Raw genomic sequence first — 27,355 nt, 5'->3', positions numbered from 1 at the left:
GACTGAGAGTTCAAACTCAGCCTTAGCAAAAGCGAGACACTAAGCAACTCAGTAAGACGCTGTTTCTAAATAAAATATGAAATAGAGCTGGGGATGTGACTCAGTGGCCCAGTGCCCCTAAGTTCAATTCCCAGGACCCACCCTCCAAAAAGAAACCTGAAGAAATTAGAAATAGAATCTTAAGTGAAGAATATCACAAGACGAGCAATAAGATGTGCTGATTGGAGCAGATGTGAATTAGACAAGGTCTGTGTGGATCTGATTGCTAAAGCCTCCAAGAGCATCACTATGAGCTTGTGTGCAGCCCCCAGGGCTCCGTCACATACACTGAGGACATGGATAATGGTTGGCAATGGGCCCAACCCAGAAATGACCCCTTGGACTTTCTCAATATAGTAGTCCACCAACGGGAAATACAACAGATGTCAACATACAAAAAAAAATTTTTTAAGGTAAATAGATTTTGCTTTCAATATTTTTTTTTTTTTTTTTTTTTTTTTTTTTTTTTTTTTGTGCCAGGGGCACTTAAACACTGAGTCACATCCCTAAACCTTTATATTTTTTGAGACAGGATCTCACTAAGTTGCTTAGGGATTTGATAAGTTGCCAAGGCTGGCTTTGAACTTGTAATCCTCCTGCCTCAGCCTCCCAAACTTCTGGGATTTTATAGGTGTATGCCACCACGCCCAGAGGCTTTCAACAATTTGGATCTAATTTAGCCTCTCTTACCTCTGTTTTCCAGCAAGCCAAAAATACACTCCTGACATTACCCAGGAGAAAACGGAGCAGAAGAATCATGATCTATTACTCCACTGTGGTGATCAGCTTCTCTTCTGCCTTTCCAGCCACTTTGGAAACAGCTTTGAATTTCAGCCAAAACTCTCCAAAAAATGGTAAAAGGTTTTTGGTCTTTGGTGAGTGACCAGCTTTCCTGACCTGTATCATTTTGAGCCTTGTAAACCAAGGCTGCTTCTTATCAAGTTCAAATGGAAGCTGGGCTCCATGGTGGGGCGGAGGGGACTTAGCTCTCTGCCAGAACTCTTCTCACCTCCAGGAATTCCCAGAGCCGGTTTCAAATTTCCTTGAGTCAAAGCAGGAAGGCCCACAATCAGTTTGAAATCAAGGGTCAGGGTTGTCCTTCTTTATCCTGTGTGTGTTATTGATTTTCTTATAAATACTACTTACTTCCTCTCCTTCAGGGTTTTACTTAAGTATTAAGATGGGATTTCCTTTACAGCTTCTTCTTCTTCTTCTTCTTTTTTTTTTTCTTGGCAGCAGTTGTTCTTGAACCTGAATGCACATCAGAATTATCGTACTCTTTTGAAAAAGCACAGATACTAGGGATCCTTACATGGGTCACTGAATTCAAATTTCTGTAATGAGACCTGGGAATCCTTATGTTTTAAAAGCTCCCCAGGTAATTCCAATGCCCGGGCTTTAATATTCTAGTTATATTTTCCTTCCCTCCTTCTTTCCTCTTTTCCTTCTATCTTTCTTCTTGGGTTGCCCTAAAAATCCAAGAATCACAAACAATAGTTCTGGAAGAGAGACAACATTCCCTACATCAAGGCAAACACCCAGGTAGGAATGACATTTCAGAAGAGAACGGGTCCTTGAACCTGGCTCTTCTGGCGCAGCTATTGGTTGTAAGGCATCTTAGAATTAGAAAGGTGGTTATGTTCTTTTTTTCTTGAAGGTATTTAGGGAAACAGACATACGTCTTAGTGAAAATTCGCATACTTTATTTGAAAGCACGCAAATTTATCTTTATCATATTTGAAATGGTCAGAGATAAAGACAAACCCCAGATGTACTAGAAGTTCTGCATTAGGTAACTATCATCTTTTCTTTTTCTAAATGGTTTCATGCACAAATTTCCTTTGATTTTCTCCTTGTGGGAATTTTACCTGTTCTTTGATTACTATTCTCTCTTCTTCCTTCAGTTTCTTCAATCTACTGTTGGTTCACAATGAGAACCGAAATACCTTCAGGGAATAACTGGACTCAGATACTTTACAGTTTGAAAGCAGTTTATGTCTCTTTAGGAGTAATTAATTTATTGCTTGCAAGTGACTTAGACCAGCAGGCCCCAATCAAAACATCTACCAATTAATATTTTGCTTCAAACAAAGAAAGTTTCCTTTGAAATTCCTTTATTTAGTGGTCCTGCCACATCCAATTAGATAGTTTCTGAAATCCCCATTATATAATGATCAAATTCTGAAACTGACCCCAAAGCCACTCATTTTCTGTCTACTTTCCTCTTCCTTCCCTCTGTACTATTGAGTTGTTTGAGTGTGTCTTCTTTCTTATTAACTGGCTTTTCTACAGTTCCCTCAGGCTGCTCGGTTCTCCCTAACAGTTTTCACTTCAACCATCATGTAAAAAAAGATGGAATTATCCACTCCCATCCTTCACCCTTTTCTGATCTGTGTTTCTTCCACTAAAAGCTGTCTGTCTCCTTCCCTGGATTGTGGGCTTGACCATGGACTTGCGTTAGCTAAGAATGTATAGATTGTTCTGAGCATAGACCTTGCTTCTGTTGCCATAAAAACAGAATAACAGCAACCTATCAATGAAGAGAAAATAAGAGTAGACACATCCAACCTGCAGCTTAGAGCCACTTAGCTAAAATCGGAAGTCTGCAGGGTCTGCAGCCAATCCCACAGATTCCGTAACTGCAGGGTGTCTACGTTTACCATGAGCCCTACAGTCAACTCTGCCCCACTCTAGGCAGGTGTCATAGGGGACCAAGTGACCTCTACAGGAAGAGGGAGAGAAGATCCTTTCTTCCCTTGGGACTAAAGATGCTGAACGCTGTACAGGTTGAGCATCTCTAATCTGGAAATCTAAAATTGAAAATGCTCTAGCATCTGAATCATTTTCAACACCAAGATGACATCACAAATGGAAAATTCCATACCTGACCTCTGGTAATTCAATGTACACTAAACTGTTTCATGCACAAAATTATTAAAAATATTGTATGGAATCACCTATAGTCTATGAGTATAAGGTATATACACAAAATATAAATGAAATTTGAGTTTAGACTTGGGTCCCATCCTCTAGATATCTCATTATGTATATGCAAATATTTCAGAACTTAAAAAAATCCCAAATCTGAAACACTTCTGGATAAGCATTTTGGATAAGGGTTATTGGGCCTGTGGTAGAGAAGATGCAAGATGAGGGGAAGCAAAAACTGACTTCGAGGTAGGAAGAAAGTCCTCAGGAGATGATGCCCACAGTGGCCCTGCTCTGGGCACACAGCTAATCCCTAGCACCCAATTCCTGTTTGGCTAATGTTGGCAAGGCCAGTACAGGGGCTAAAGTGTTCCCTGAATCTGGGCCTAAGCACCCACCCCTTTAGTCTATTGTGATTTAATTCCTTCTGGCTTGGACATCCAACTCTTAAATGAGCTCAAAGAGTTTGTCTTCATGCACTGAGTGAGTTCTTTATCCTCAAAGGTAAAAAGAGATTTCCTTTATCTTTCTGAGTATGATCATGCCCACCCGAATAGTAAACCTGTCCCTAATATTACACCTCATTTCAATGGTCATTTAGCCAAAACTGAGTCAATTTAAGAATCTGGCCTCCATATGGCATGGCTCAGTTTACAGATAAGATTTAATACCTACTGGACCATGATGACAACATATTCAGGCTCAGGCCACAATGAAGTGGCTAGTTTTGTTCGAAAAGTTTATAAAACTAATTTTATTCCTATTTCACAAATCTGTCTTCATTTTTTTTCCCAGCCTTCTGCCAATAACAACACCTACTCTTTTTCTTATACATAAGTATATATAGCTTAAATGGCTGGTAACAGTTCAGCCATAACCTTTTTAGTATTCTAAGAAAACATGTATATATGTATCATGTGTGTATATATGCGTGTGTGTATGTGCTTACATGTACACACCAACTTTTTCTTGGCCTATTTCCCACACATATAAAGTTTAGCCAAGCTACTCTGAAAGCTATTTAGGGGACATTAGGATCTAAGCAAAATGGGGACAGAAGCTGAAGTATGTCTTTGGGGTTCACTATCGAGACTCATGATTGCAACAGTTCCCAAGTGCAAGCGTACATTTCTACTCATGGCTACCCAGAGGTCACAAGCAGGTCACCTGTCTCCCAGAATGAAATGAGATCCATAAAGAAAGCAACCAGCCCTCGGAGCAGCACAAGTGGATAATGCCAAGCTGACTCAAGGAGCCCAGGCACACAATCTACAGAGGCACTCTCACTTGCCCTGCCCTAGGTAGTCTTCACTTCAACCCCAAGACCCTTAGCTACCATTTTCCCATTTCAAATTGATCCCCTGTAGCAAATATGCAAACATACCCCCTGCTGGGGCAATAACTGCTGACAGCCTCATTCCCAGGAGGAAAAAGACAAAAGCTGATAAAAGAACTAAAAATGGGGCAATCTGCAAGAGGACAAGGTACTCGCAACACCTCACTGGCCCAGGAAGACATCACTGTACTTACCGTATTGCACCCCAATACAATACTCAGAACTCTGAGCAGTAACACTGGGTCATGGGGGAAGTTGAGGGACACCTACACGCTCTGTAGCTAGGTAATTCTAAAGTGCTGGGAAAAGTGACCTCATTGGGAAAGGCCTCCTAGAGGCAAGAAGTGGTCCCTGCACTGCCAACCTCAGCCTGGGGCCCCAGGGCTGCAAACCACCTACCTCTGGATGTTATCCTCCAGCTGCTTGACTCTGAACTCATCCTCCTCAGACTGCCGCCGCCTGGCTTCCTCCTCTTCGGCAGTTCCAGCGGGGATACCCTGCAGCAGCCATTTTTCCCGAAGCACTTTGGACTGTGGGAATGAGGGAGGATAACAGACAAGATGACACCTTTCCATCCACATCCTGCACTCCATCGCAGGGCCTGTCGTTTTAGCTCCGCCCCTCATCAGCTCCACCTGGATCACTGCCTTCACCTCCTCACTGACTTGGCTCCCCATTTCCCTCCAGCCCAACCTCCAGCGAGTCGCCAGAGAGACTTATTTCCACATTTTAAAAAATTCTATTAAATATTTCCTAAGAACCCACCACATGCCCAGCATTATTCTGGCTGCTAAAACAAAACAAATTTCTGTCCTTTTGCAGCTTCTACTTTAGTCAGGAGACAACAAACATTTTATATACACATAATAGACACTTACACACACTCACACACACATCAGTGTATCTACTTTCCCCCAGATGGTGCTGCTGGGAAATGCAAGGGTTGGGGAGGGATATGGAGGGTGTTGCTATATTTATAGGGTGGGTCCAAAAGGGCTTATTGATAGGTTACATTTGAACAGGGACACAGTACAGAACCATCCACACTCTAATCTGGAGAAAGTGTGGCCCTGAGACAGCTGTTGGTGTCTATTTTCTATTATTAAAAAGAAAAATCAAGTGAACTGTATAATAAATACCCATGTGATCTCATCTAGATTAAACAATTATAAACACTATGCCATATTTTCCCACATGTTTTTCACCAAAGCATTTTAAAGTAAATATCAAACACCATGACATCTCACCCATCAATATTTCAGTATGAGTCTCTAAAAAAAAGGACCTTTTTTTCTATGCAATTACAACTTCCTTGTAAAATTTCCTAAATCATCCACTGTCTAGTCCAAGTTAAAAGTGTTCTTTTAAAAAACTAACCTATGTTGTGTCTCTTCTTAAAAACTTTTTAATGACTCCAAAACCTCCCTAGCAGTGGTCCCCAACATTATTAAAAGCATACCCCACCTTGTATAATATATTATGCAGTCCGTATGAGGACTCAGGGCACATGACAGATTCTTCCCAGTAACAGAGGCCAGTGAAGGAACAAAAGGAGTAAAAGCTAAGAGATCAGTCAAGGCAGAGTGAGGACTAGCTTCCCTGATTCCTTAGCATCACCTCTGGCAAGAAATTTGCGGTGGTGGGGGAGGGGATAGGATTATAGCTCAGTGGCAGAGCACTTGCATAGCATGTGTGAGGCACTGGGTTTGATTCTCAGCCCCACATAAAAACAGACAAATAAAATAGAGGTCCATTGAAAACTAAACAATTTTCAAAAAAATTTTTTTAGTCTGATAAAGCAGGATGAGCAGGGTAAAGGCCAACAGTCAGGGCAGGCAGGCTCAGAGCAAACTTTTTGTAGCTCTAATGAGCAAACCTTGCACAATTCCATAGACTCTCATCTTTCTGTTGGACTGCAGGCTGCTTATTATGAGCCTATACAAGGAGTTTTTTTAAATTACCAGTATTTAGCAACAGTAATTTACAGTTCCCTAATGGTTCTGATTCACCATTCTACAGAGAAATCCAGATGCCACTCATTCATCACCGTGGTGACTCTGCCAGATGCACAGTTTGGTCTAGAAACCCTGCATGTCCAGAATGGACCCTTTGTTAGCAATGCATCAGCAGAGGGTGTAAAGCCAGCCATGGCTTTTACTGTGTGTGTGTTGCCATTTAATTATAAATCATTTCATTATAAATCATTGCAGAGATCTGTTGGTCATTCTTACAGCACAGAGAGACAAATTTATAGCAACTGACCTGCAATTTTCCAATACAAATTTAAAGACATGTAATTTGTTCATATATAAGTGATTGCTAACTGTACTGCTAAAGTGATTGGCCACAGGGTGTACTTTACTATCCTGCCTCACCCAGGAATCATGTGTGTTTGTGTGTGTGTGTGTGTGTGTGTGTAGGGGTGGGGTGTAGTTAAGTAGTAAAACATATGCTTAGTATGTATGAGGCCCTGGGTTTAATCCTCAGCGCCGAAAAGCACCCAAATAAGATTGACAAAATCGGCAGGCACCACTGCCTTTCTCCCTAACCTGGATAACTACTTTCCAGCTTCTCCAGTAGCATTTCCTTCTTGATAACCAACCCCATCCCTTAGTTCCTTGCAGTCAGTGATGCATTTTTCATTCATCTGTGAGACTGACATGTGAGGCTGCAGCTGGTTGTAAGCACCTGCTGAAGGAATGACTCTGAACAGCCATGCCCACACGCTGCATTTTAACAAACATAAAAATCCTCAACTAATACACCTAAAAAAGGCCTTTGAGATGAATTAACCCAATCTTTCTCATGTACAGATAAGGTAACTGATGTAAAGCCACTTTTTTTGGGGGGGGGTATGGGGGAATGAATCAGGGGTATCTGACCACTGAGCCACATCCCCAGCCTTATTTTATATTTTATTTACAGACAGCTTTTGCTGAGGTCGATTTTGAACTCGTGATCCTCTGGCTTCAGCCTCCTGAGCCACGGGGATTACAGGCATATGCCACCTTGCCCAGCCTGAAGCCACTTTTGAAGGTGACCTAAGCAAACAGTGAGAAGTGTCTGGAGCAGGTGGGTGGGGCAGGTGTGAAGGTCAGAGACAAATCAGGACTCACAAGTGTCTATTTTTTGATCAAGTTTAGCAATCCATCTTTCATAATTCTGGCATTGATGTCAGACGTTAAGACTTCCTCACCGCTGCACTATAAAAATATTCATCTGTGATTCATTCTGGAACTTTCATGTTTTGCCTTTCACCCCACCATTCACCTGTAATCTGGCTAAAGCTAACATCGGCTGCCACAGTGGATGATGGCTGGAATCGGGTTAATTGGTTAAACTCAGGGTGAGGCAAAAGTTGTGTTTGCATTTTCAATCATTTTCTTGTGCCCCTACCTCTTCCCCTCTCTCCTAACCCTTTTATTCTTTTCTTCCTCCTTTGTGCCACCTTATATGATCTTGGTTTAGTTCTGCAATTTTGTTAAATGATTCCCTTGACATAGGGAGATGCCAACCCAAGACTCCTGAAAGAAGAAAGAGAGTTTCACCTCCACTCAAACTGTTTGTGGGGCCAGAGGACACCTGATGGGAAAAAGGAAAAGATGTAAAGTTCCTTTATATGGTGAGCTATGGTTATCTGTTGAATATTTAAATTCAAAATCATTCTTTCACATGTACTAATAACCAAGAAAAGTCTCAAATTAGTGCCAAAAGTTCAAAATAGCAAAAGACTCTTTGCAGCAATGTTCCTGATGCCTTAGGCCAGCTCAGCAAATGACCTTGGTGGGCTGACAATAAATATTTCACAGGGTCATGATTCAGCCTTTCATCTTTTTCCCATTCAGTTGTCTCTACAGAAAAGACTGTGGCCTTTAAAATATAACCACCATTTTCATAGCTTGGGTTAGGAGAAAACTCTAGTTGGGGTTCCCTGCTCATGAATAAATCATTCAAAGGCAGCTTATGTATTGAAGCTGCAATATTAGCAATTTGATTCTGACAGTTCTGACGGTGTCAGACAAACCTTTACAAACGTGAAAGTCCCCACGGAGCACAGGTTGCAGCACTACAGAGCTCACACTCTGTGCTGGGACTTTAAACAGCCCAATAAAATAGACAAATCTCTGGCCCTTCAACCAAGAGGCAAAAGGGAATATTAAATTCAGTCTTCTCTGATGTAACACTGTAGTTGATTTATTAAAAAAAAAAACTCACATGATCACAAATCTTATTATGAAAACAATAAACAATAAATAATTGTTTCCATGGAATAAAAAACCAAGACAGTTTTTCAAAAGAAGAATGTTGATGGCTCTTGCCTTATGAAATATTTCAACATTAAAGAGCCATTGGGATTAAGCAAGAATGGCACCGGCCCCCGGATGGGCACAGGGAGAGAACAAAGGAATCCACAAACAGTGGACTTGAGAGTAAGGGAGTATGTGATATCGATGACATTTAAATCAGGGAAGGAAAGGATGAATTAATCAGTAAATCAAGTTGAGACAGTGGCTCATGATGAGGGAAATGTAGATTCTTACCTCATACCTTATGGGAAAATAAGTTCTAGGTGGGTTAAAACTACTGAAGTATAAGAAATCTCATAGGTAAATGTTTGAGATTGAAAATCTTCCAAGGATGACATCCAAGTCAGAAAGCATGAAGTAAAACAAGGTTTGTTGTAATTTCACAAAAATCATAAATTTTTGTATGGGAACTTAAAGGAACCCACATGTAAAAATCAAAATAGAGGTAAAGGTTAATGTAATGAGGACTCTGATGTTAATATGATCTCATTTTACAAATAGGCTGGTGAGACCTGTAGACAAGGGTTACATATCTTAATCTATAAAGGTACCTTGCAGGGAAAGGATAGCAGCATACACCCCATGTGGGTTATATCTAGGTGGGGAAGATGCAATTGATATTTTCATCTAGGTATGTTCTTATACGTTTAAATTGAGTTTTTGCAATGACCACACATTTCTTCCTTTTATAATAAGCAAGAATAATCCAGCAACCGAAATTACTTACTGGTTCTATTTGTGTTTCTTGGGAATTCCTACCTCATAAGTATTAGTTACTAAACAGAGCTAGGCATCTTCTAAAAAGAAATCTGAGGCTGGGTACAATGGTGCATGCCTGTCATCCCAGTTACTCAAGAGGATGAGGCAGGAGGATCACGAGTTCAAGGCCAGTCTGGGTAACTTAGCAAGATCCCGTTGCAAAATAAAATAAAAAGGGCTGGGGATATAGCTCTGTGGTAGAGCATTTGCTTAGCAGGTACGAGGCCCTGTGTTCAATCTCTAGCACCACTAAAAGAAAAAAGAAAAGAAGGAATGAAGGAGAAGGAAAGGAAAAAAAAGTCTTAAGTTTAATTTGGCCAGAAACTAAAATATCTTCAAGGTTTCCTAATCACTGTGGTGTAGCAGCTCATGTTTTAACATTTCATACTTTGGTCCTTCTTTGCATTAAGGAGTTTGCTCACATGTATAAAGTAATGATATTCCACTCCTTGAAGCTACTGTATATACCTAAATATTGCAATGAGCAAATATATAAAACAAACATCAAAATGTCAAAACTATGTGCCTTGTATTCTATTTATTTGCTTTGACAAGAGACCAGTGAATCTGTCTAAATAATTCATATCTCACTGCATGACAAGAAGTGTCCATAGACTACTTGATTCTCATATGTGATTTACATATATGGAATATGAGAATTATATGAAGAATATAAGAATTACATCTAAATAAAAAGGAAACCAAACTCTAATGGTTTTCCATTTTTCTTTGTACTAGAATATTTTTTTTCCCTTCAAGAGCATCTGGGATTTTATAAAATTAGTGAAATTGGTAGTAATTACTGACATATTTCCTAATATTTTCTACTTAAGAAACCTACAATAATCACTGTGACAAGTCTCCACATGGTCTAAACTTTCTGGAGCCCATAGAAATACAGTTAGAGTGAAAAGACAGTGGTGACAGCAATTGGCATCTTTCTAAGCAAATCATCAAAAGGAAACAGTTGGCTCAAAGAGAAGAGCGTCCTGGGAAGAACCTGATCTTTGGAAGCAGACAGTCCTGGGGTTCAGCCTGGGCTCCCTTGCTTACAGTCTCTGTGTCCTTGAGCCAATTACTTGACCTCATGGATGTATTTCTGTACTTGTGGGATGGGGAGACCAACATCCACCTGGTGGTCACTATTGAGGACAGGCATTTAAAGTATCAGGCACATGCTGGGTATTCAAAAAATACTACCATAGAGGGTAGATAAGAGGTTCCCAGGCTGCTGTACTGCCAGGGCAGAGCTGGCTCTCCTCTGAGGCTCCCGGAGGAGGAAATACAACCCCAGAGAATCTTCTTCCATCCAGGGGTGAGGCCACCAAGCTGGAAACCAAACGATTCTAGGGAAGATGACTCACACTAGTCAAGTTCAGTCAACTGTCAATTGATTTGAAGTGGAACCCATTCCTTTTTGGTGTCTGAAGTGACCTCATCCCTCCATCAGGCCCTCTCTTCCTTCTATCAAAATAATGCAACTATTTTAAGGAGGATGGGCTCAGATCAAAGAGTGGCAGGACCAGGAGGGAGGCGTCCCCTGGGCCACAGTGAGGCCTATGACTCCTCTGGCCTTGCCAGCAACCCTTCCTCCCCAGGCACGGAAGCCCAGGACCTTTCGGAGCTGGGGGTCTCTCTCCAGCTGGTACAAGACACACTGTCACCTTTAGAACCTCTAAGCTCTCCTTTTTATTATTCAAGGCTAACAATCCATCCTCATTATGTCCACACAAGCTTTCCCCAGAGAGAAGACAAGCCAATGCACTGGTCTCCACTTAACTGGATTCAGTCACCTCTAGTCCTCCCACTCCAGACTTCTTGATAATGTGCTGGGTGCACCCCTAGATAGCCAAACTCAGGAAGAACTATCTGATTCCCTTGTTTCCAAGCCCCTGAAAGAACCTCATTGCTTACTCCCACAAAACTCAGGCCTTTTTACTATTCTGTCTGTTGATTGGATGGATGGGTAGATGATGGATCAACAGATCAGTGGAGGCACAGATGAAGAATGGACAGAACATTCTAACACTGTGATGGACATAGGCAATGAATGAGTCTTTGGTATCTCGTTTGGCACCCAGAAAGATGAGAAGTGGGACAAAAGGAACCTGGTCTTATGACATATGTTGACTGCCTGATTTTGGATTCAAAGAATGCGAGAGCAGAGATGAGCCTGAAGCTGGAAAGGAGAGAGGCTGTCTAGTCAAATCAGCCTCTCTCACCCAATGGGCTCAGCTCACCTTTTCACCAAGAGTTCACAGAGGTTTTAGTACATGTCAGCCTCTTACCGAAGTGTATTGACTAATTGACTGTATTCTGAGCTACAGATCCTGCCCTGTCCAGACTGACCTTGAGCAACTCACTCTGTTCTATCAGTGTTTTAAGTCCCCCTCTCTGGAAGAAGAGGATACTAATTTTAGTCTCAATCTTCCCTTGGGAATGTTGTCAGGAAAGAGTAACAACATATGGATCTTGTCAGGCCCTTACTTGAAAATGGATTTTCACAATGGACAGCAGTCTCAGTATCATGCTGCGTTTCTCCCTTTTAAGCACAATTCTCTGGTTCAGGTTACTGGTAAACTGATAAGCATGCAAAGCAGATATAGGTCATGCTGCTCTTTGAAATCACCCACCAGCTTGCTCATGATTCTCATTTTGAGGATTCATTTAGCACAACCCTGTTTTCTAGAGAGGAATAGGAAATGCAACCATGAAGGTTCACTTTGTTTTAAAAATGTCCAAATAATCCCTACTTTGCATTGCCCAGAGACTCAGCACTACTTTCCCAACCAGCCCCCGAGCAAAGCAATTCTATGTACACAAGGTCATGGCAACTTCTCTGGAGCAGAAGGTCTTCCTTAAAAAAAAAAAAAGCCCAGGAGCAGTCCAAAGCAAGCATCCACTTGTAGACGGCCATGGAATGTGGTCACTTTATCCTCTGAACATGAGCAAAGCAACATTCAGCCACCAGTGGAGTCCCTGTGACAGTGACAGAGATTTCTCCTGGGCTGTAATCAATTATGATGCTTAAGAGCATTATGCTTTAGAGAGAAATAAATAAATAAAACAGCTCTTTCTCTCCCTCTTTCTTTTTAATACAGTGCAAGGGAGACCCAATCCAGACAAATAAATCCAAAAGCCATTTTTGGCCAACTGCTCATTTTAACAGAACACTTGTAAAATTGCTAAAGTAGAAATGAAATAGAAGAGTAATCTGCAATGCACAGTGTTGTTCTTTCCTCAGATCCCAGGGCTTTATCTCCCTTTGCTCTGTGTCAAGAAAGATATTAACATTTTTAATTTTTTTAAAAAAGTACATTTGGAGCCTCTGAGCAAAGGCACAGGAGAAGCAGCCCCGGACCATGTGGAGTCTGCTCTTCCAATGTCTATATATAGCCACCACATTTCACAGGCACACACCACCCTGCACCCCATCCACATGCACACTGTGATCTGAGAAATCAGAATGCTGTGACGATGCCCTGAATCTCAGAAATCCACAAGAAAAGCCAAGAGATGGTTTCCCGATTGAATGAAAAAGGCTGGTTCAGCCGTTGCAGCGCCTTGGCGGCCAGGCAGGCTCTGCCCAGCTCTCCCGAGTGTGATCTGCATGGCTAATAATGGCACAGGTTCCTGGGATCAGCCGCTTACCTTGGAATGCTGCAGCAGGAGTACCTGCTCGTCGAGCTGCTGTCGTTTGCCTTCTATTTCCGTCTGCCGCTTTCTTTTTTCCTTGAAAATAAAAAGAGAGAGAGAAAGAGAGAGAAAGAGAGAGAGAGAGAGAGAGGCTGTCAGAGTGGGTGGGTGTTGGCTCTAGGAATGTGAAGGCAGGGAGCAGGAGCAGGAGCGGCACACATCTGTGCAGACACTTCCAAGAGATGCTGGGCACACACGCAGCGTCACCTGCCCGACCGTTGCTGGGTGTGTTGCAGGCAGCAGCCTTCTCTTAACATGTCTGCGGTGGGCTCGGCCAGTGGGAGAAATTCTCCTCACTCAGCCAGACTGCAACGATTTAATCCAGAAGAAAAGGCGGTTTCCACACACGCACACGCACACGCACACAGCCCTGTGCTGTGCAGTGTTAATTTGGAGACAAAGAATAAAAATCTCAATCCAAAAGACACAGGTTGTTACAAACTGGGAACAGGAGGGAATTAAACAAGGGCAGAGGGACCCCAGGGTCAGATTTCTTTTAGCAAAATCATATACATAAATAATATGCTGCAATTTCAAATTTGGTAGGACAGATTATTCAGTGAGGCATCCCAAACAATGTAAATAAGAGAAGTTATCTTTGATCTTTGCCTAAAGGAGCCATGGGGGGGAAATGTTTCCTGGGGGCGGGGCTCCCTGAGGTTTTGGTAAGTATTAATCTGAAATCTGTCTGCATGGCTCCAATTCCCAGCTCTGTATTTGTTACCTGTGTGGCTTCTGGTAAGTTCTTTCACTTCCCTGGGTCTCAAGTAGAGATAACAACTCTACCCAAGCCATACAGTTGGGATGTGGATTAAATGAGAGGATATATGCAAAAGGACTAGAACAAGGCCTGGCACACCGTAAGCACTCAATCATCGTTATTTGCTAATATTCCTATAGTCACATGTTTGCTTCTGGGGAGGTAATTATTGCCTAGAAACTGGTTTTAAAGGGATGTGTTTCCCTGGCATTCCCACATCCTTTCCACTAAGCATATACTGCATTTTTTTTTCCTCCGCCCTTCTCCAGTGCAGACAACAAACATCACAGGAATGTGGTTCATAAGAATAGAAAGGCCTTCCCCTATGAGAGCTTGCTTGTTTATATTTGGCTTCTAACGTGTACAGGAGGATTTATAGAGCCATGTACAGCACTGGACCATTCTCCTTTGCTCACAGATGCAGGAAGACATTACAGCACTGTCTTCCTGGGGAAGACAAGGATGCCAAAGTCTGGCCACCCACTCCGTGGATGGAAGCTTTTCTCTCATGGAACACCATGTTTCTGAGATGTGACTGCACCACAGCTGTTGGAATCAATGTCCTAATCATGTGTGTTAAAGCCAAGGTTTTCCACGCAATGAATAGACTGAGAAATATTAGCTCTTTTTTTTGGGGTGGTGGTGGTGGGGGAGATGCTGGGAACTGAACCCAGGGCCTTGTGCATGCAAGGCAGGCACTCTACCAACTGAGCTATATCCCCAGCCCAGCATTTTCAGGAAAATGGATGCTGAAGTAAGCCAATCCCCAAAAAACAAAGGCTGAATGTTTTCTCTGATAAGTGGATGCTGATCCATAAAGGGGGGCGGGCAGCACATGGGAAGAATGGAGGAACTTTGACTGGGCAAAGGGGAAGGAGTGGAGAGGAGGGGGGATGGGGACAGGAAAGATGGTGGAATGAGACAGACATCCTTACCCTAGGTACATGTGTGACTGCATATATAGTGCGACTCTACATTGTGTACAACCAGAGAAATGAAAAGTTGTGCTCCATTTGTGTACAATGAATCAAAATGCACTCTGCTGTCATGTATAACTAATTAGAACAAATAAAAATATGTGCCAAACAACGACAGAAAAGAAATATTAGTTCATAATCCTGAGTCACTAGAATATAATACCTAAGTCAGGGATAGAATCTCCCTGCCAAAGTGAGACCCATGACTATCTTAGGAACTTATAAGTCACCAAGGGACTCCAACCATTGGTGCATAATTGATGCTACTTAATCGCAGAGCATGTCCAAGAACAGATAATAATATGACGGTAAATGGGGAAAGTACGGCCCAGTGGGAAGAGCACACCTGACCAGCATCTGAAAGGCACCACATGACAAGGCAAGAATGTCCAGGACCAGCTGCCATCTCCAGTCCCAGGAATTCTCTAGATGAGGTTATTGGACCTTATGGCTCATTGCTATTGACTATCAAGATATACAATTTTCCTACATTTAAATCCAGAACAAGATACAGTTTGTTACAATACAAGATGCAGATCACAAATGTTGACTGAGTGCTAACTACACATCTTGTCACTTCCAAGACTTTCCCTGGAATTCCCACCTCTGTGCATTCACTCATAGGCAAAGTTCTCACTCCAGAGTTGCCCATTGGAATAGTGAATCCAAGTGGGAACAATATTACCAGCTGGACTCTGTAGTGGACCTGTACATGCTCAAGCAGTAGACTCATCAGGGATCCCCGTAAACTGATATGGTCAAGGTGGATGTAGGTTGCAAGTTAGTCCTTGAAGAATGGGTAGGATATAGGTACATGTCGATCAATGGGCAGCTCATTCAAGGCAAAAAGAACTATGTGAGCAAGAGTAGAAATGCTATGCATGTTCCAGAAAGAATGAGGAGGAAAATCTAACTGGGAGGGAATCAAAAGATTAGCTAAGACTAGGCCCATTGATGATTAGACCATGAAGTCTGAATTGTATTGTACAGACACTGCCCTATCTTTGTAAGGTTCTCATCAAGAGCATGTTATGATATTGTATTTTAGGAACATTAATCTAGTGTTGGTATAAAGGAAGGATGAATAGGGGTTGGGATACTTTTCCTGTAAAAGAAACGTAAACATGTAGGCTGTATTAATATTTCCCCTAAGGAAGCACCTAACTGGATTCAAGTTCTAAACAAAAGAGTTGTCAACATACACAACCAGGCTGTGCCATTGGCCTGTTCCCATCTGTGTTTGACTCAGCGAGACCTTGGGTTTGGCATCAACAGCAGAAGAGGATTCTTTATTAGATGAGTCCCTTGCACAGTGATGGGGTTAGGTCCCGAAGCCATTCCTAATTGGGTAAGAGGTAAGAAGGCAATCAGCCTCTGTTCAGAATCAGGTACGAATCCAAAAAAAAAAAAAAAAAAAAAGAATTATGTATAAGTCAAATCATGGTAAACTTGAGTAGGACCCCACTGAGGAACACACCTTTGGTCCTTGACATTGGCCTGATGGATGGCTGCGTTCTGAGCTGTGCTCCTCACCTGGCTAGCCTGCTATTTCCCAGATATCTCCCTTCCTTAACTAAGACAAACTCAGTGACTCTTGGGTCCTTCTTTCTCATCCACTCCAAAGCTCTTGGATTCCATCTCCGCTTTGAGGCCCAGGTCCCCGTATTGAACTAGCAACCTTTCAGGGCATCCCTCCAATTCAACACAGGCAATCGCTCTCTCAGTCATCCCTCGCTGGCTACCTTCAGGCCCATTCCTCTTTCTATGTTCTTCATCTCAGCAAATGACCCTACTCAACTCAGATATCTGTCACCCTAGACATTCATCTTATTGAAAGGCAGCGTCCGTTGATTCTGCTTGCCATTTTCCTCATCTTTTGCCTCCACACTGCCCTAACATTCCCCTTTATCTCCTGCCCTGCCCATTGGAACTGTTCTTCATCAGGACCTTTTACTCCCCAGTGAATTCAGCTGCTTGCATTTCATCTTCATCTGGATTACTGAAGGCATTTCCTCACTTATCTTGCCTCCACGCCTCGCTTTCTCTAAGCCATTTCCCACACTACTGCCAGAGTGACATTTTAATACTGAAGTCTGACCATCTGCATCCTTTGCCTAAAGCCCAGGTGTCTCCCCACGGCCTATAAGACAAAGCAATGGCCATTGAGGCTCCTATCTCACAGCCTCATCTCCAGCTGTGATCCCTGAGCCATATGCTCCAAGCTCAATAAGAGTTTGCAGTGTCGAGACTTGCTAGGCTGGGCTCATGTCTTCCTTCCTTTACTCTTACTGCTTCTTCTAACACTAATGGATACCTCTTACTGCTTCATTTGACACACACTATTCATCTCTGACAGCACAGCTTAAATATCAATGAAGTTATAGTGACCACCTGTCAGTTTTGATCAGTCCAGTCTTCCTTCCCCTGGGAACACTTCTACACTCACTGTAAATGGAGTTAGTGGGAATGCTAGTTGTGGTCAGTCACAAATACCCCAGCTCATCCTTGTCACCGGGACTTGCACCTGAACCAGTTTAGGCCAATCATACTACCTTATCCCCTTGTAATTGTGACTGCTCTAAGGAGAGAGAGGCTCAGTGACCCAAGTGAGACCAACAAGAGATATTCTAGGGTCAGATGCATAAATATTTGCATTTAAAAAACTCTCCCTTCATACTAGGGTTAAGCTGAGATGATATGCATCTGAATGGCAATTTTCCCAAGCCACATAGAAAAAAAGAACCTATGTTGGAGAAAATATGGTCAACGCAAAGAGAGAAGTAAAGTTTCAAGACAGAGAAAACAGGATCCTGATACATTATTTGGACCCAAGATCTAGTCACGCATGAAGTTAGTTCCATCGCTCAGCTTCCTAAATTATCTATATTAATAAATCCCCTTTTTGCTTGAACTAATTTGACTAATGTCTTTATCACTTACAACTGAAAGGGTACCGATAAATAGTGAAGCCTTTTCTGCTCCCTTCAAAGAGAGCTCCACACTCCCCCCTTTCTCCCTGCTCTGCATGGGCTATAGATTTTCCACGTTAGTATCTTGAGTACTTCACAGTTACACATCTTCTCCATCAATCAAACCATAAGCTCTGGAAGGACCAGAATCTGGGCTGATACATCTCTAAAGCCTAGAGAGAGTATTGCATAATGAACATATGTGTATTTCTAAATTGTGTGTGGTGTGTGTGTGTCTGTATCCCTCTTTCAAATGCAAATCTACAGCCCATGCAGAGCAGGGAGAAAGGGGAAATCATGGAGGTCTCTTTGGATGGAGCTGAAAAGGCTTCACTATTTATCGGTACACTTTCAGTTGTAAAGTAATACAGACATTAGTCAAATTAGTTCAAGCAAAAAGGAGATTTATTAATATAGATAATTTAGGAAGCTGAGCGATGGAACTAACTTCATCGACACTCATGATTTCGATGGTGGCAAAATATATTATTGAAAACACATCAGCCATCCATCCTTGAAACCAGAAGAGTCCTCATGATGAAGACATTAACCAACATGGAATAGATAGGTCATCACTGTTGCTATGCATACAAGAACAGAGTTGGAAAAGCTACTCCTGGGGAAAAAAATCATGGAAAGCTCATTGTGGGATGAAAGAGGGGGTGGGGGAGTGAACATTGCAGGGAAGAGTGTAAGTCCCTGACAGTAGCAGACCACTGGGAGGGGAAATACGTCCGGTCCCTCTAGAGACATCTGGAACGAAGTGATCTCAATCCATTAGAAAGGTTTCCAGATCCCTCCACGATCCGGGAGGCCGTGCAAGCCACTCTCGTTGTCTTTCTGTAAATCATGTATTTTCCTGGCAAGCATTTTCTGGAAGCATTGCAACACTATAAACATTGCAAACTATTAGTATAGTAAGGAGCACACACTGTTCAGATGGTTTAAAACTCTGATGGAAGACAGGTGTCCCAGGAGTTCAGGGAGCTGTCTCCACCTTTGGGCTGGTGAGACTCCCTCTCCTGCTGTCACCTGGGCATTGGGAAGTGCAAGGTGGTGACTGGGCATGGGGTGGGGGTTGCTCCAGCTGAGCTTGTGAGAAAAAGGGAGAGCGTAGAAGAGGCTAAGCAGGGAGGGCAAAAAGAGGCAGAGAAGTGGCTTTTCCTTTCCTTCCTAAAGCTCCATTCCGACGACCCGAGTTGATACCCAGGATCTCAGGGCACAGCAGACAGCAGGAACAAGAGGACCTACTCCAGGCACTAATTGCCAGTAAGAGCTTGGAATTTAGGTAAGAGGAGGAAAAAGAAAAATACATGAAATGGTAAATGCTGCCATCTTACTTCTTCCTATTGCTAGATGAAGAGAACTCTACTTTGACTCTTCCCAGGGTGAATCAGAAGGGACTGACTGTGTGTCCCTCCCCAGTGCACTGATATTTTAAGTGACTTTCTCTGCCAGCTAGTTCCCAGGCTTTTGCAAAACAGAATCAGAGAGAAAGGGAAAAGTACTGAAGAATGAGAATCAACAGGCCATTTTAAATAGTTTGCACTTGGAAAGGGAATTGGGGAGGGCAGGGAGGAAAGAAAAGAAAGGAAGGTATGAAAAAGCAAAGAATTGAAATGGCATGCAGATAGTTTGAAGGTCAAGAGTGAAAATGAAAGGCTGAGAGATTAAGATTAAAAGATCAGGGAGAGAGAATCTTAGGTAATTTTTCTGTGGTTAATGAAAACCTCTAATGCTGTCCAGAAGAATCCAGGAAGGACACTGGGATGACTTTTTTGCCAATGAGACCGTGCTCCTCTGTGACTTCTTGCTACAACTGGATCACTAGGGCACCCAGGTTTTATATAGGTTATGCTAACACATGAATTGACATTTTTGAGAATTAAATGATAGAAAACCAACTTGCAAACATGGACCCGAGGAGCTTTATCTATTAAGGAGTCAGAACATCATCTCAGTCATGGTTGAATTATAATTACCTGTTTAATGCTGCTGCAGAGTCAGAGCTATTTATATCTGAGGACAGAAAAGGAGGGTGTATTGTCTGAAAACTGAGAAGCATGGTGATCAAGCATAGAAAAATCCAGCAACTTCGTCCAGCTGCCTTGTCCAGTTATCAGTGAACACTGAGTTTGCTTGGCAGACATGTCCCTATCATTTATCTCATCTCAGTGCTATTAGGCATTAAAACGCATTCTCCGGGCTCTAAAGTCAAGGTCACCAATCATGATCCTGATTACAGTCAGGCTTCCCAAACAGTTAGCTAAACAGAGAGATGGCACTTGTCACATCCTGTCCCCGCCCTGCAATGTCCATCCAATGTGAAATGGCACTTGGGTTTGCAGATGAGTATAGTGAAAGCTGAGTTAGGATGTGATTTTCTGATCCCACACAACTAAAGACTAGAACCCTGAGCTAGTTCAAGTGGAAACCTTAAAAGACCTGGCCAGCAGGACAAGTGAGCTGGATTTCCCACTATCACATCTTTCTCCCGAGCAATGCGACCACACAACCTGTACCATTACCACGTGGAGAATTCCACTTCTCTATTCATTTCTCTTGGCTTAATTTTGACTAGCATTTCTATTTACTCAATTTCTCTTTTATCCCATGTATTCTGACCTTGATCTTGCCATCTATTGGTAAATGAAGAAACTGCCTGCTTTGTTTCTCTTTTAATGGAGATTATAAGGTCAAGAGAAGGCTTTTAAATAGACCTCAATTAGTTCGGAGGAGATCAGGCACATTCAGGGCGGTATGGCTGTTGACAACATCAATTGGTTCAAATTTTAAAACTGACTTTTGAAGGGGTACTTTAACACTTGAAATTTGAGTAAATATCATGTAGAGATTACAGGCAACACTGTTAGTAATTACAACAGTTAATATATGTAGCTTATTAATGCCAAGCCAAATACACAAGACGTCAGAGTTTTCGTTTAAGGTCTTTAGAGACACTTTATAGACCATATGGATTATCTCTGAAGTCCACTTCATAAGGTCTAGTCACAGTGTTACTCTTTTTTTTTTTTTTTTTACAGTGTTACTCTTTAAGTAAGTATTGAGCCATACAGCTGTACTTTTGCTTTCCTGGTCCTAACACCACATTCTTTGCCACAAAGGCTTCCTTTAGTCTCCTCACTAACCACTGAAAAGGAAAGCAGTCTGATATAGTCTGATGAGGAGGTAATATCTGCTATGACATCATATTGATAAGTACTTAGTGATGAAAAAACTAAGCATCTTCCATCCAGGGAGGAAGAATGACAGAAAACTCCAAGGAAGTCCCAAATGCCAGAAGTAACAATTCAGTTCAGCCACAGCATGTAACTGGCACATCACCTTCTCCTATGAAGCCTCCTGAGCACTGACCTGGGGTCAAGAGATCTGACTTCAGACAGAGGCTCTGCCACTAGCTCCTTGGGAGACTTGGGCCTTGAGTTCTCCACCTGAGCAATGAGTAGGTTGGACCAGCTTAGCCCTAAGGTTCCTCCCATATCTCACATTCTACCAGGCCATGGAGAACACAATGTGTCCTTATGGTCACAGATGTCCTTCTTCACCTATTCAAGTACCTGTGATACCAGCAAGCATTCACTTACTTATGCCAGGCAATGTCCTGCGTGCTTTATAAATTGATTCTTTTCATCTTCCCAACAACTCAATGAGTTAACTTCCATCTTTATCCCCACTTCAAAGAGGAGAAACCAAGGGAGATAACAATATAGGGTCACATGACTCATGAGTGTGAGGCAGAATTATAACCCTACATGGAATACGGAAACAGAAATGTCTTAGGGTGCCATTGCAGGGATGAAACAAGGGACAACAGAGATGGCACCAAGCATATCACCTGATGGAGGGCAGCAACTCAGTAAATAAAGCTGTCTCCTTTGTACCTAGAACCCTGGTTTTGACTTAGGATTTTGATGACACTCTGTAATTTATTCCTGGAACCAAAATACGATTTTCTAGTGGTTGAACCTAAGAATAGCAATGACAGTGGTGGTAAAAACCATGGTAATACATCCGGTTGTCCATATAGGCAGGGTCCACATCCTCGGATCCCACCAACCACAGATAGAAAATGTTTGGGAGAAAGATTTTGTCTGAACTGAACAAGTGCAGACCTTTTTCTCTTGCCATTATTCCCTAAACAATACAGCATAACAACTGTTTACATAGCATTAACATTGAACTAGATATTGTAAGTCATCTAGAGCCTATTTAAAGTATACTGGAGGATGTGCATAGGTTATATGCAAATCCTGAGCCATTTTATATAAGAGGGTTGAGCACTCAGAGATTTTGGTATCTGCAGGGGTCCAGAAACCAATATCCCCTGGATGTTGAGGGACAATTATATAATCATGGCAGTTAAATTTATTGATCTTGTGATGTGTTGGGCATTAGAGTAAGGAGCTCCTTTCAGCTTTTCACTTTAACCTTTTAAAACTTTGAGGTACAGACCTTTAATGTTCCCCATCTTATTGATTAAAAAAAAAAAAACAAAACAAAGTTTAGCTAGAATGAGTGAAGGGCCCAAGGTCATAAGCTAAGAAGTGGACAAACAGGATCTGAAAGGTGAACAGCCTGGCCCTCCAGCACTTTCCCATGGTGCAGTGCTACTGACCTCTGTTTAGCTCTCAAGAGTGGACTCCACTCTGGACACAGGCAAATTACTGCAGCAACTTCACAGTCATATGCCTTAAGCCTTCCAGAGCAAACGAGATGTTGACAATACAAAACATTCTGATGTCAAGTCCTTCCACCCCACCCCAAAACGAGGCCTCTTACCACAATGGGGCCTCTTACCACATCTGTGAGCATCTCTCAATTTTGAACAAAAATAAGTCAAGGCTGTGTTGGAACCTTCAGCAATCCTGGTGAACCAATATATTCATTTACTTTAATCCCGGTGGGAGATATTGCCAGGGGATTCAATGTCCTAATAAAGAGAGCAAATGCAAAATATTTCTCTTCCATTTGAAAGTTTCTTCCAAAAGGGACTGCTGCAGATGGGGCAGCAGCTGGGAGGGCTGTCACTTGCCAAGAATGGAGGAGACTCTCTAAACCTGGGGTTTCTGGGTATCAGCAAATATCTCCCTAAAACTAGATGACAGGAAGAGCAAGGGGCAGAGAGACCCACTAGGCTGGCAGTCCTTGTCTTAGGAAGATGTATAAATCCTGGAGAAGTCTCAGGGCAGGAAGTGGAGCAGGCCCTACACGGATTTCACAGTGAGCAGTAGAGGCGCTGGGCGCCTGGACATAGCTGTCCTGGGGCAGAACAAAATCATGTGCATGACAGTGAACAACACAATGCGTGGTACTCAAACTAATGACAAAATGACAAAGGAATGCAGACTCCCAGAAATGAGCATATTTCCAGAAAGTACACGCCTTCTCTTTTATCCATCATGTCCATCTGTCCTTCTTTCCTTCGTCCTTCCCTCCTTCCTTCTTTTTTGTATCAGGGATTGAACCCAAGGGTGCTTCCCCCAACCCATTTTTATTTTTTATTTCAGGCAGAGTCTCACTTCTTTGCTTAGGGCCTCGTTAAGTTACTGAGGCTGACTCTGCACCTTAGATCCTCCCACCTCGGCCTCCCGAGCTGCTTATAGGCATCTGCCACCACCATGCCTGGCATATTTGTGTTTCTTAGATACCAATATCTGATGACTATTTCTTTTTTGAGGGGAGTGGGGTGCTGGGGATTGAATCCAGGGCCTTGTGCATGCCTGGTGAATATAACTGATATATATCCTTCTCCTTTTTTAATACAGAAAAGTGTAAAGAAGGACATACCAACCTGGGTGGGGTGGCGCACACCTGTAATCCCAGCAGCTCTGGAGGCTGAGGCAGGAGGATCATGAGTTCAAAGCCAGCCTCAGCAACTTAGCAAGGCACTATGCAACTTATTGAGACCCTATCTCTAAATAAAATATTAAAAAACAGGGCTGGGATATGGCTCAGAGGTTAAGTGCCCCTGGGTTTAATTCCCAGTTAAAAAAAAAATACAACAATCCATAATATGCCCAGATAAATACAGTTAGCCCTGAAAAATATAAATGGAAGTAATAAACATACATGGTGAAAAAATTCACACAACACATGCAAAAAATAAAATCAAATGCATGGTTGAATCGCACTTCACATTGTCCCTATGCACAGCAATTCCCATTCTTTCTGTTTCCCACCAGGAAAAAAAAAATGAATCCAGCAACATGCTGTAGGCTGGTCTTTTTAAAGCACAGATCAGCTCTGCTGCTGGCCTTCTTCACTTAGCGACGGGTTGGGAGGTTTTCTGCTTCAGCACAGGGGGCCCCACCTCATGTAACTGAGGCGTGGCAGTGCACAGATGCACTGTAATTCTCCCACAGTCCACTGCTAATTGAGTATTTTAAGTGGCTCCCACTGTTTTCTTTGTTATCATAAAAAGGGAGGCACTGAATCTTGCCCTCTGTATACCTTAGATATACTTTTGTGACTATATCTGGAGGGTGAATCAAACAGGAGAACTGCTAAATCAACAGATTTGAACCTTTAGAACTTAATAGGGTCAAACTGTCCTCCACAAAACATTTTTTTTATGTTTTTAATGATGTCATTCTGAGGAGAAAATAAAACTCAACCAACTAATAAGAGTTTTAACCGTGTTCACCCTAGTTAGCCATAGCTTGAGGATGTAGGGGATTTTTAAATAAAATAAAATACCTACCCCTTTGTTAATAACAGCAATTTTCTTAAAATGTACTTGGGTTATTTGTTCTTATCATAGACTATTACTTTGTCTTTTCAGGTTAAAAAATACTTTTTAGCTTAAAAAAATGATGATCTGCTACCTTATGAACAGCAGTCTACCAGGACTCTATTGGTTTTCCAGGAGAAACTGAATCTGCGCCTCTTTTCTTTGTGCTATTAATGTTAGCATGATCTCACAGCCAAATTGTGCCCACTTGTCTATAGTAAAAAAAGCTTGTCCCTTCTGTTGTCACTGTCCTTCATGGTTTAAAAGGAGAAATGTTTCCATGCACCAAAATAACTTCTAGATGGACTCAGGTCACATATATAGTGAAAACATGAGAAAATACAGTGATTATCTGATTTTAGGATGAGAAAGGACTCCAAAAACATAATGCATAGAAAGAAATCCACAAAACCCAACTAGTAAACTTCATTACATAAATTTTAAAACTATGGTTTTTATGGTGCCAACTGAACACCGCATGTCAAAGGCACGTACCAACTTGGAAAAAATATTTGCAACATATATGTGAAAGGGCTAAGACCTTAAGTAAGTAAAGATTCTTATCATGTGATCTATAAAGAAAAATATGAATACTTCCATACATAAAAAGAACAAAACATAAGGAAAATGCTCAGTGTTTTTAATAACCAGAGAAATGACAAATAAAAGCTGCAAAGCCACCCCCACATGAAATGTGCACTTCTTCTGGGACAAAAAGACTTTCTCTTTAATCCCTGACAGAATTATAAATCCACCTTTCTGTGAGGCCGTTTTAAAAGTTTTTGTTGACTTTATCATAAAGAATTCATCCAGAGAAAATTATTTTTGATATACTCAATGAATTATGTAAAAGAATATTCAAGGCAGAGATCTATGCAACACACAAAAATAATCTAATGGCAAATGATTACTTAAATAAGGTGGCATCTTATAAACCATCCCCAAACTCCCTTTTCCACTTGGAATAAAATCAAAAGGAAGCCTCTCTGTGATCCCAGGGCTGCCTGTCCCAGCCACCTCCTCTTGGTCCTCTGGCCCCCTCCACTCCCCACAGCAGCCATGCTACTCTTGGCTACTTATTTAAGTCTAACAAGCTCATCCAGACTCTGGGGTCTGGGTATTGCTAGTCCTTCCATTTGGAATGCTCTGCCTGATTGGTTGATTTCTTAATGGCATTCATTCTTCCCCTTCCATCTCCATACACCCGTTTTATTTCCTTCATAGAACTTATCACCCCTGAAATTTTCTTCTTCCAGACTTATTTGTTCATTGTCTGTCCTCAGGACAAAATGTCTACTGCACGTGAGCAGGGACCATGTCTCTTGTTCCTGGCTTTAACCTGCATGCTTAGAACCAAGCCTAATACATAATGGGCCTGAATAAGCATCTATTGATGAATTAATAAATAAAAAGCAAATAAAACAATCATCAAAAATAAACTCTTTTAAAAGTCAGCCATAGAACAGCACGCTCAGTATCATGGCATTTTTGTGAAAATTAAATATGAATATGTGTGCTCACACATATAGATAAATGAATTTCAGTGCCACAGCTCAGTCTAGAGAGGTGCTAAATGTTACCAGGTTATGTCTGGATGGTAGGATTTAGAGTGTTTTTAACTATTCTCTTTGTGTTCTTCTGTGTTTTCTAGTATTCCTACATGAACCCGTCTTGCGACAGTAGGTTAACATGGGCAATATAATTTGCCAAGCTCAGATTAAACCGAAGTCACCCAAACCACTCCTTAGATGCCCTGGTCCTCAGCATCCAATGAGGGGGCAAGTGGAAGCCAAGAGAAAACACCACCAGTGAGAGCTGTCATGGGCTAGAAAGCTGTTCCCAGGAGGCTAGTAACAGGATCCTTTGTCTATTTTTAGTTTAAACCTAAATAAAAAATGTTTTCTAATTCAGAATCCTCTGCTAATGACTGCTTATCCTGAGTCCTTTCTCAATGCTGCTTCTTCCTGCTTTTTTCCTTACATATCTTCTCTCTGGTCATCACTCAAGTCTAAGAAGATGCACCCAGGGATGAGGAAGTGGCCCAAATACCTGCCAGTTGTAACCCTGGTGGTCCATCAGGGAACAAAGGAAAGGCACAGGTTCTCAATAATCTGCTCCTGGAAAGTCCCTGAGGGCAAAGAATTTCTAGCATAGACATATTTTTGGATAAGGCGATGAAATAAGCAAGACGGAGATGGCTGCTGGCGTAGGGACAGCTTGTCTGAGCTCTTCTCTTGTCCTGGAAGACTAAGGAAGAGTCATCTGGAGCATCCCAGGTGGACCCTCCATGGAAAGCCGGGATCACACTGTGTTCAGAGAAGCCAAGTCCCAAACAGCAGAGCTCAGCTTTAGGTTAAGTACAAGCACCAAATAAAAAAAAGAAAAAAAACTACAGTGTGGTGTTGGGTAGACGGAGGGGAAAGTGGCTTTTTATTCCTTATTGGAGGGGGGTATAATCCTTCAGGAGGAAAAGGTAGCCAAGCATATGACAAGAAATTGACTGCTAGGGATTTATTCTAAGGGTGTGGGATTGTAGCTTTGAGAAATGTTTTTGCTCAATGATATTTCTGCAGCATTGGTTTTTAAAAAGGGAAAGTTAGTTAAGCATTCAACCATAGGTGTTTGGTGAAACTATAAATATCCACAATATTATGCAGTCATTTAAAATGATGCTGTGGAAGGATAAATGAGACAGAAAGATGGTCTCACATAGCCAGTTTAAAAAGCAAAGAGCATGTGTGGCTATGATCTCACTTTTATTTTTAAGAAAAATAACAGGCATGGACAAGAGTAGAAAGATGTACATGAAACTGTCAAAGGTTTTGTCACTAGC

The 27,355-nt window shown here is 41.9% G+C and overlaps 1 protein-coding gene across 1 annotated transcript in view; it reads right to left on the bottom strand.

Moving 5' to 3' along the window:
- Positions 1-27,355, bottom strand: part of Palm2akap2 (PALM2 and AKAP2 fusion) — a 334,047-nt gene that overhangs the window by 251,165 nt on the left and 55,527 nt on the right. Inside the window, exons 2-3 of the mRNA XM_026391105.2 lie at positions 13,021-13,101; positions 4,703-4,833 (exon numbers count right to left, since the gene is read on the bottom strand). Of these exons, the coding sequence (XP_026246890.2) occupies positions 4,703-4,833; positions 13,021-13,101 (212 nt within the window). The remainder of the gene's footprint in view (positions 1-4,702; positions 4,834-13,020; positions 13,102-27,355) is intronic.

Source organism: Urocitellus parryii, chromosome 4 (genome assembly GCF_045843805.1).
Source record: "Urocitellus parryii isolate mUroPar1 chromosome 4, mUroPar1.hap1, whole genome shotgun sequence".
Lineage (NCBI taxonomy): Eukaryota > Metazoa > Chordata > Mammalia > Rodentia > Sciuridae > Urocitellus > Urocitellus parryii.
Note: the sequence above shows the minus strand (reverse complement) of the source record. Positions and strands in the feature narration are given on the sequence as shown.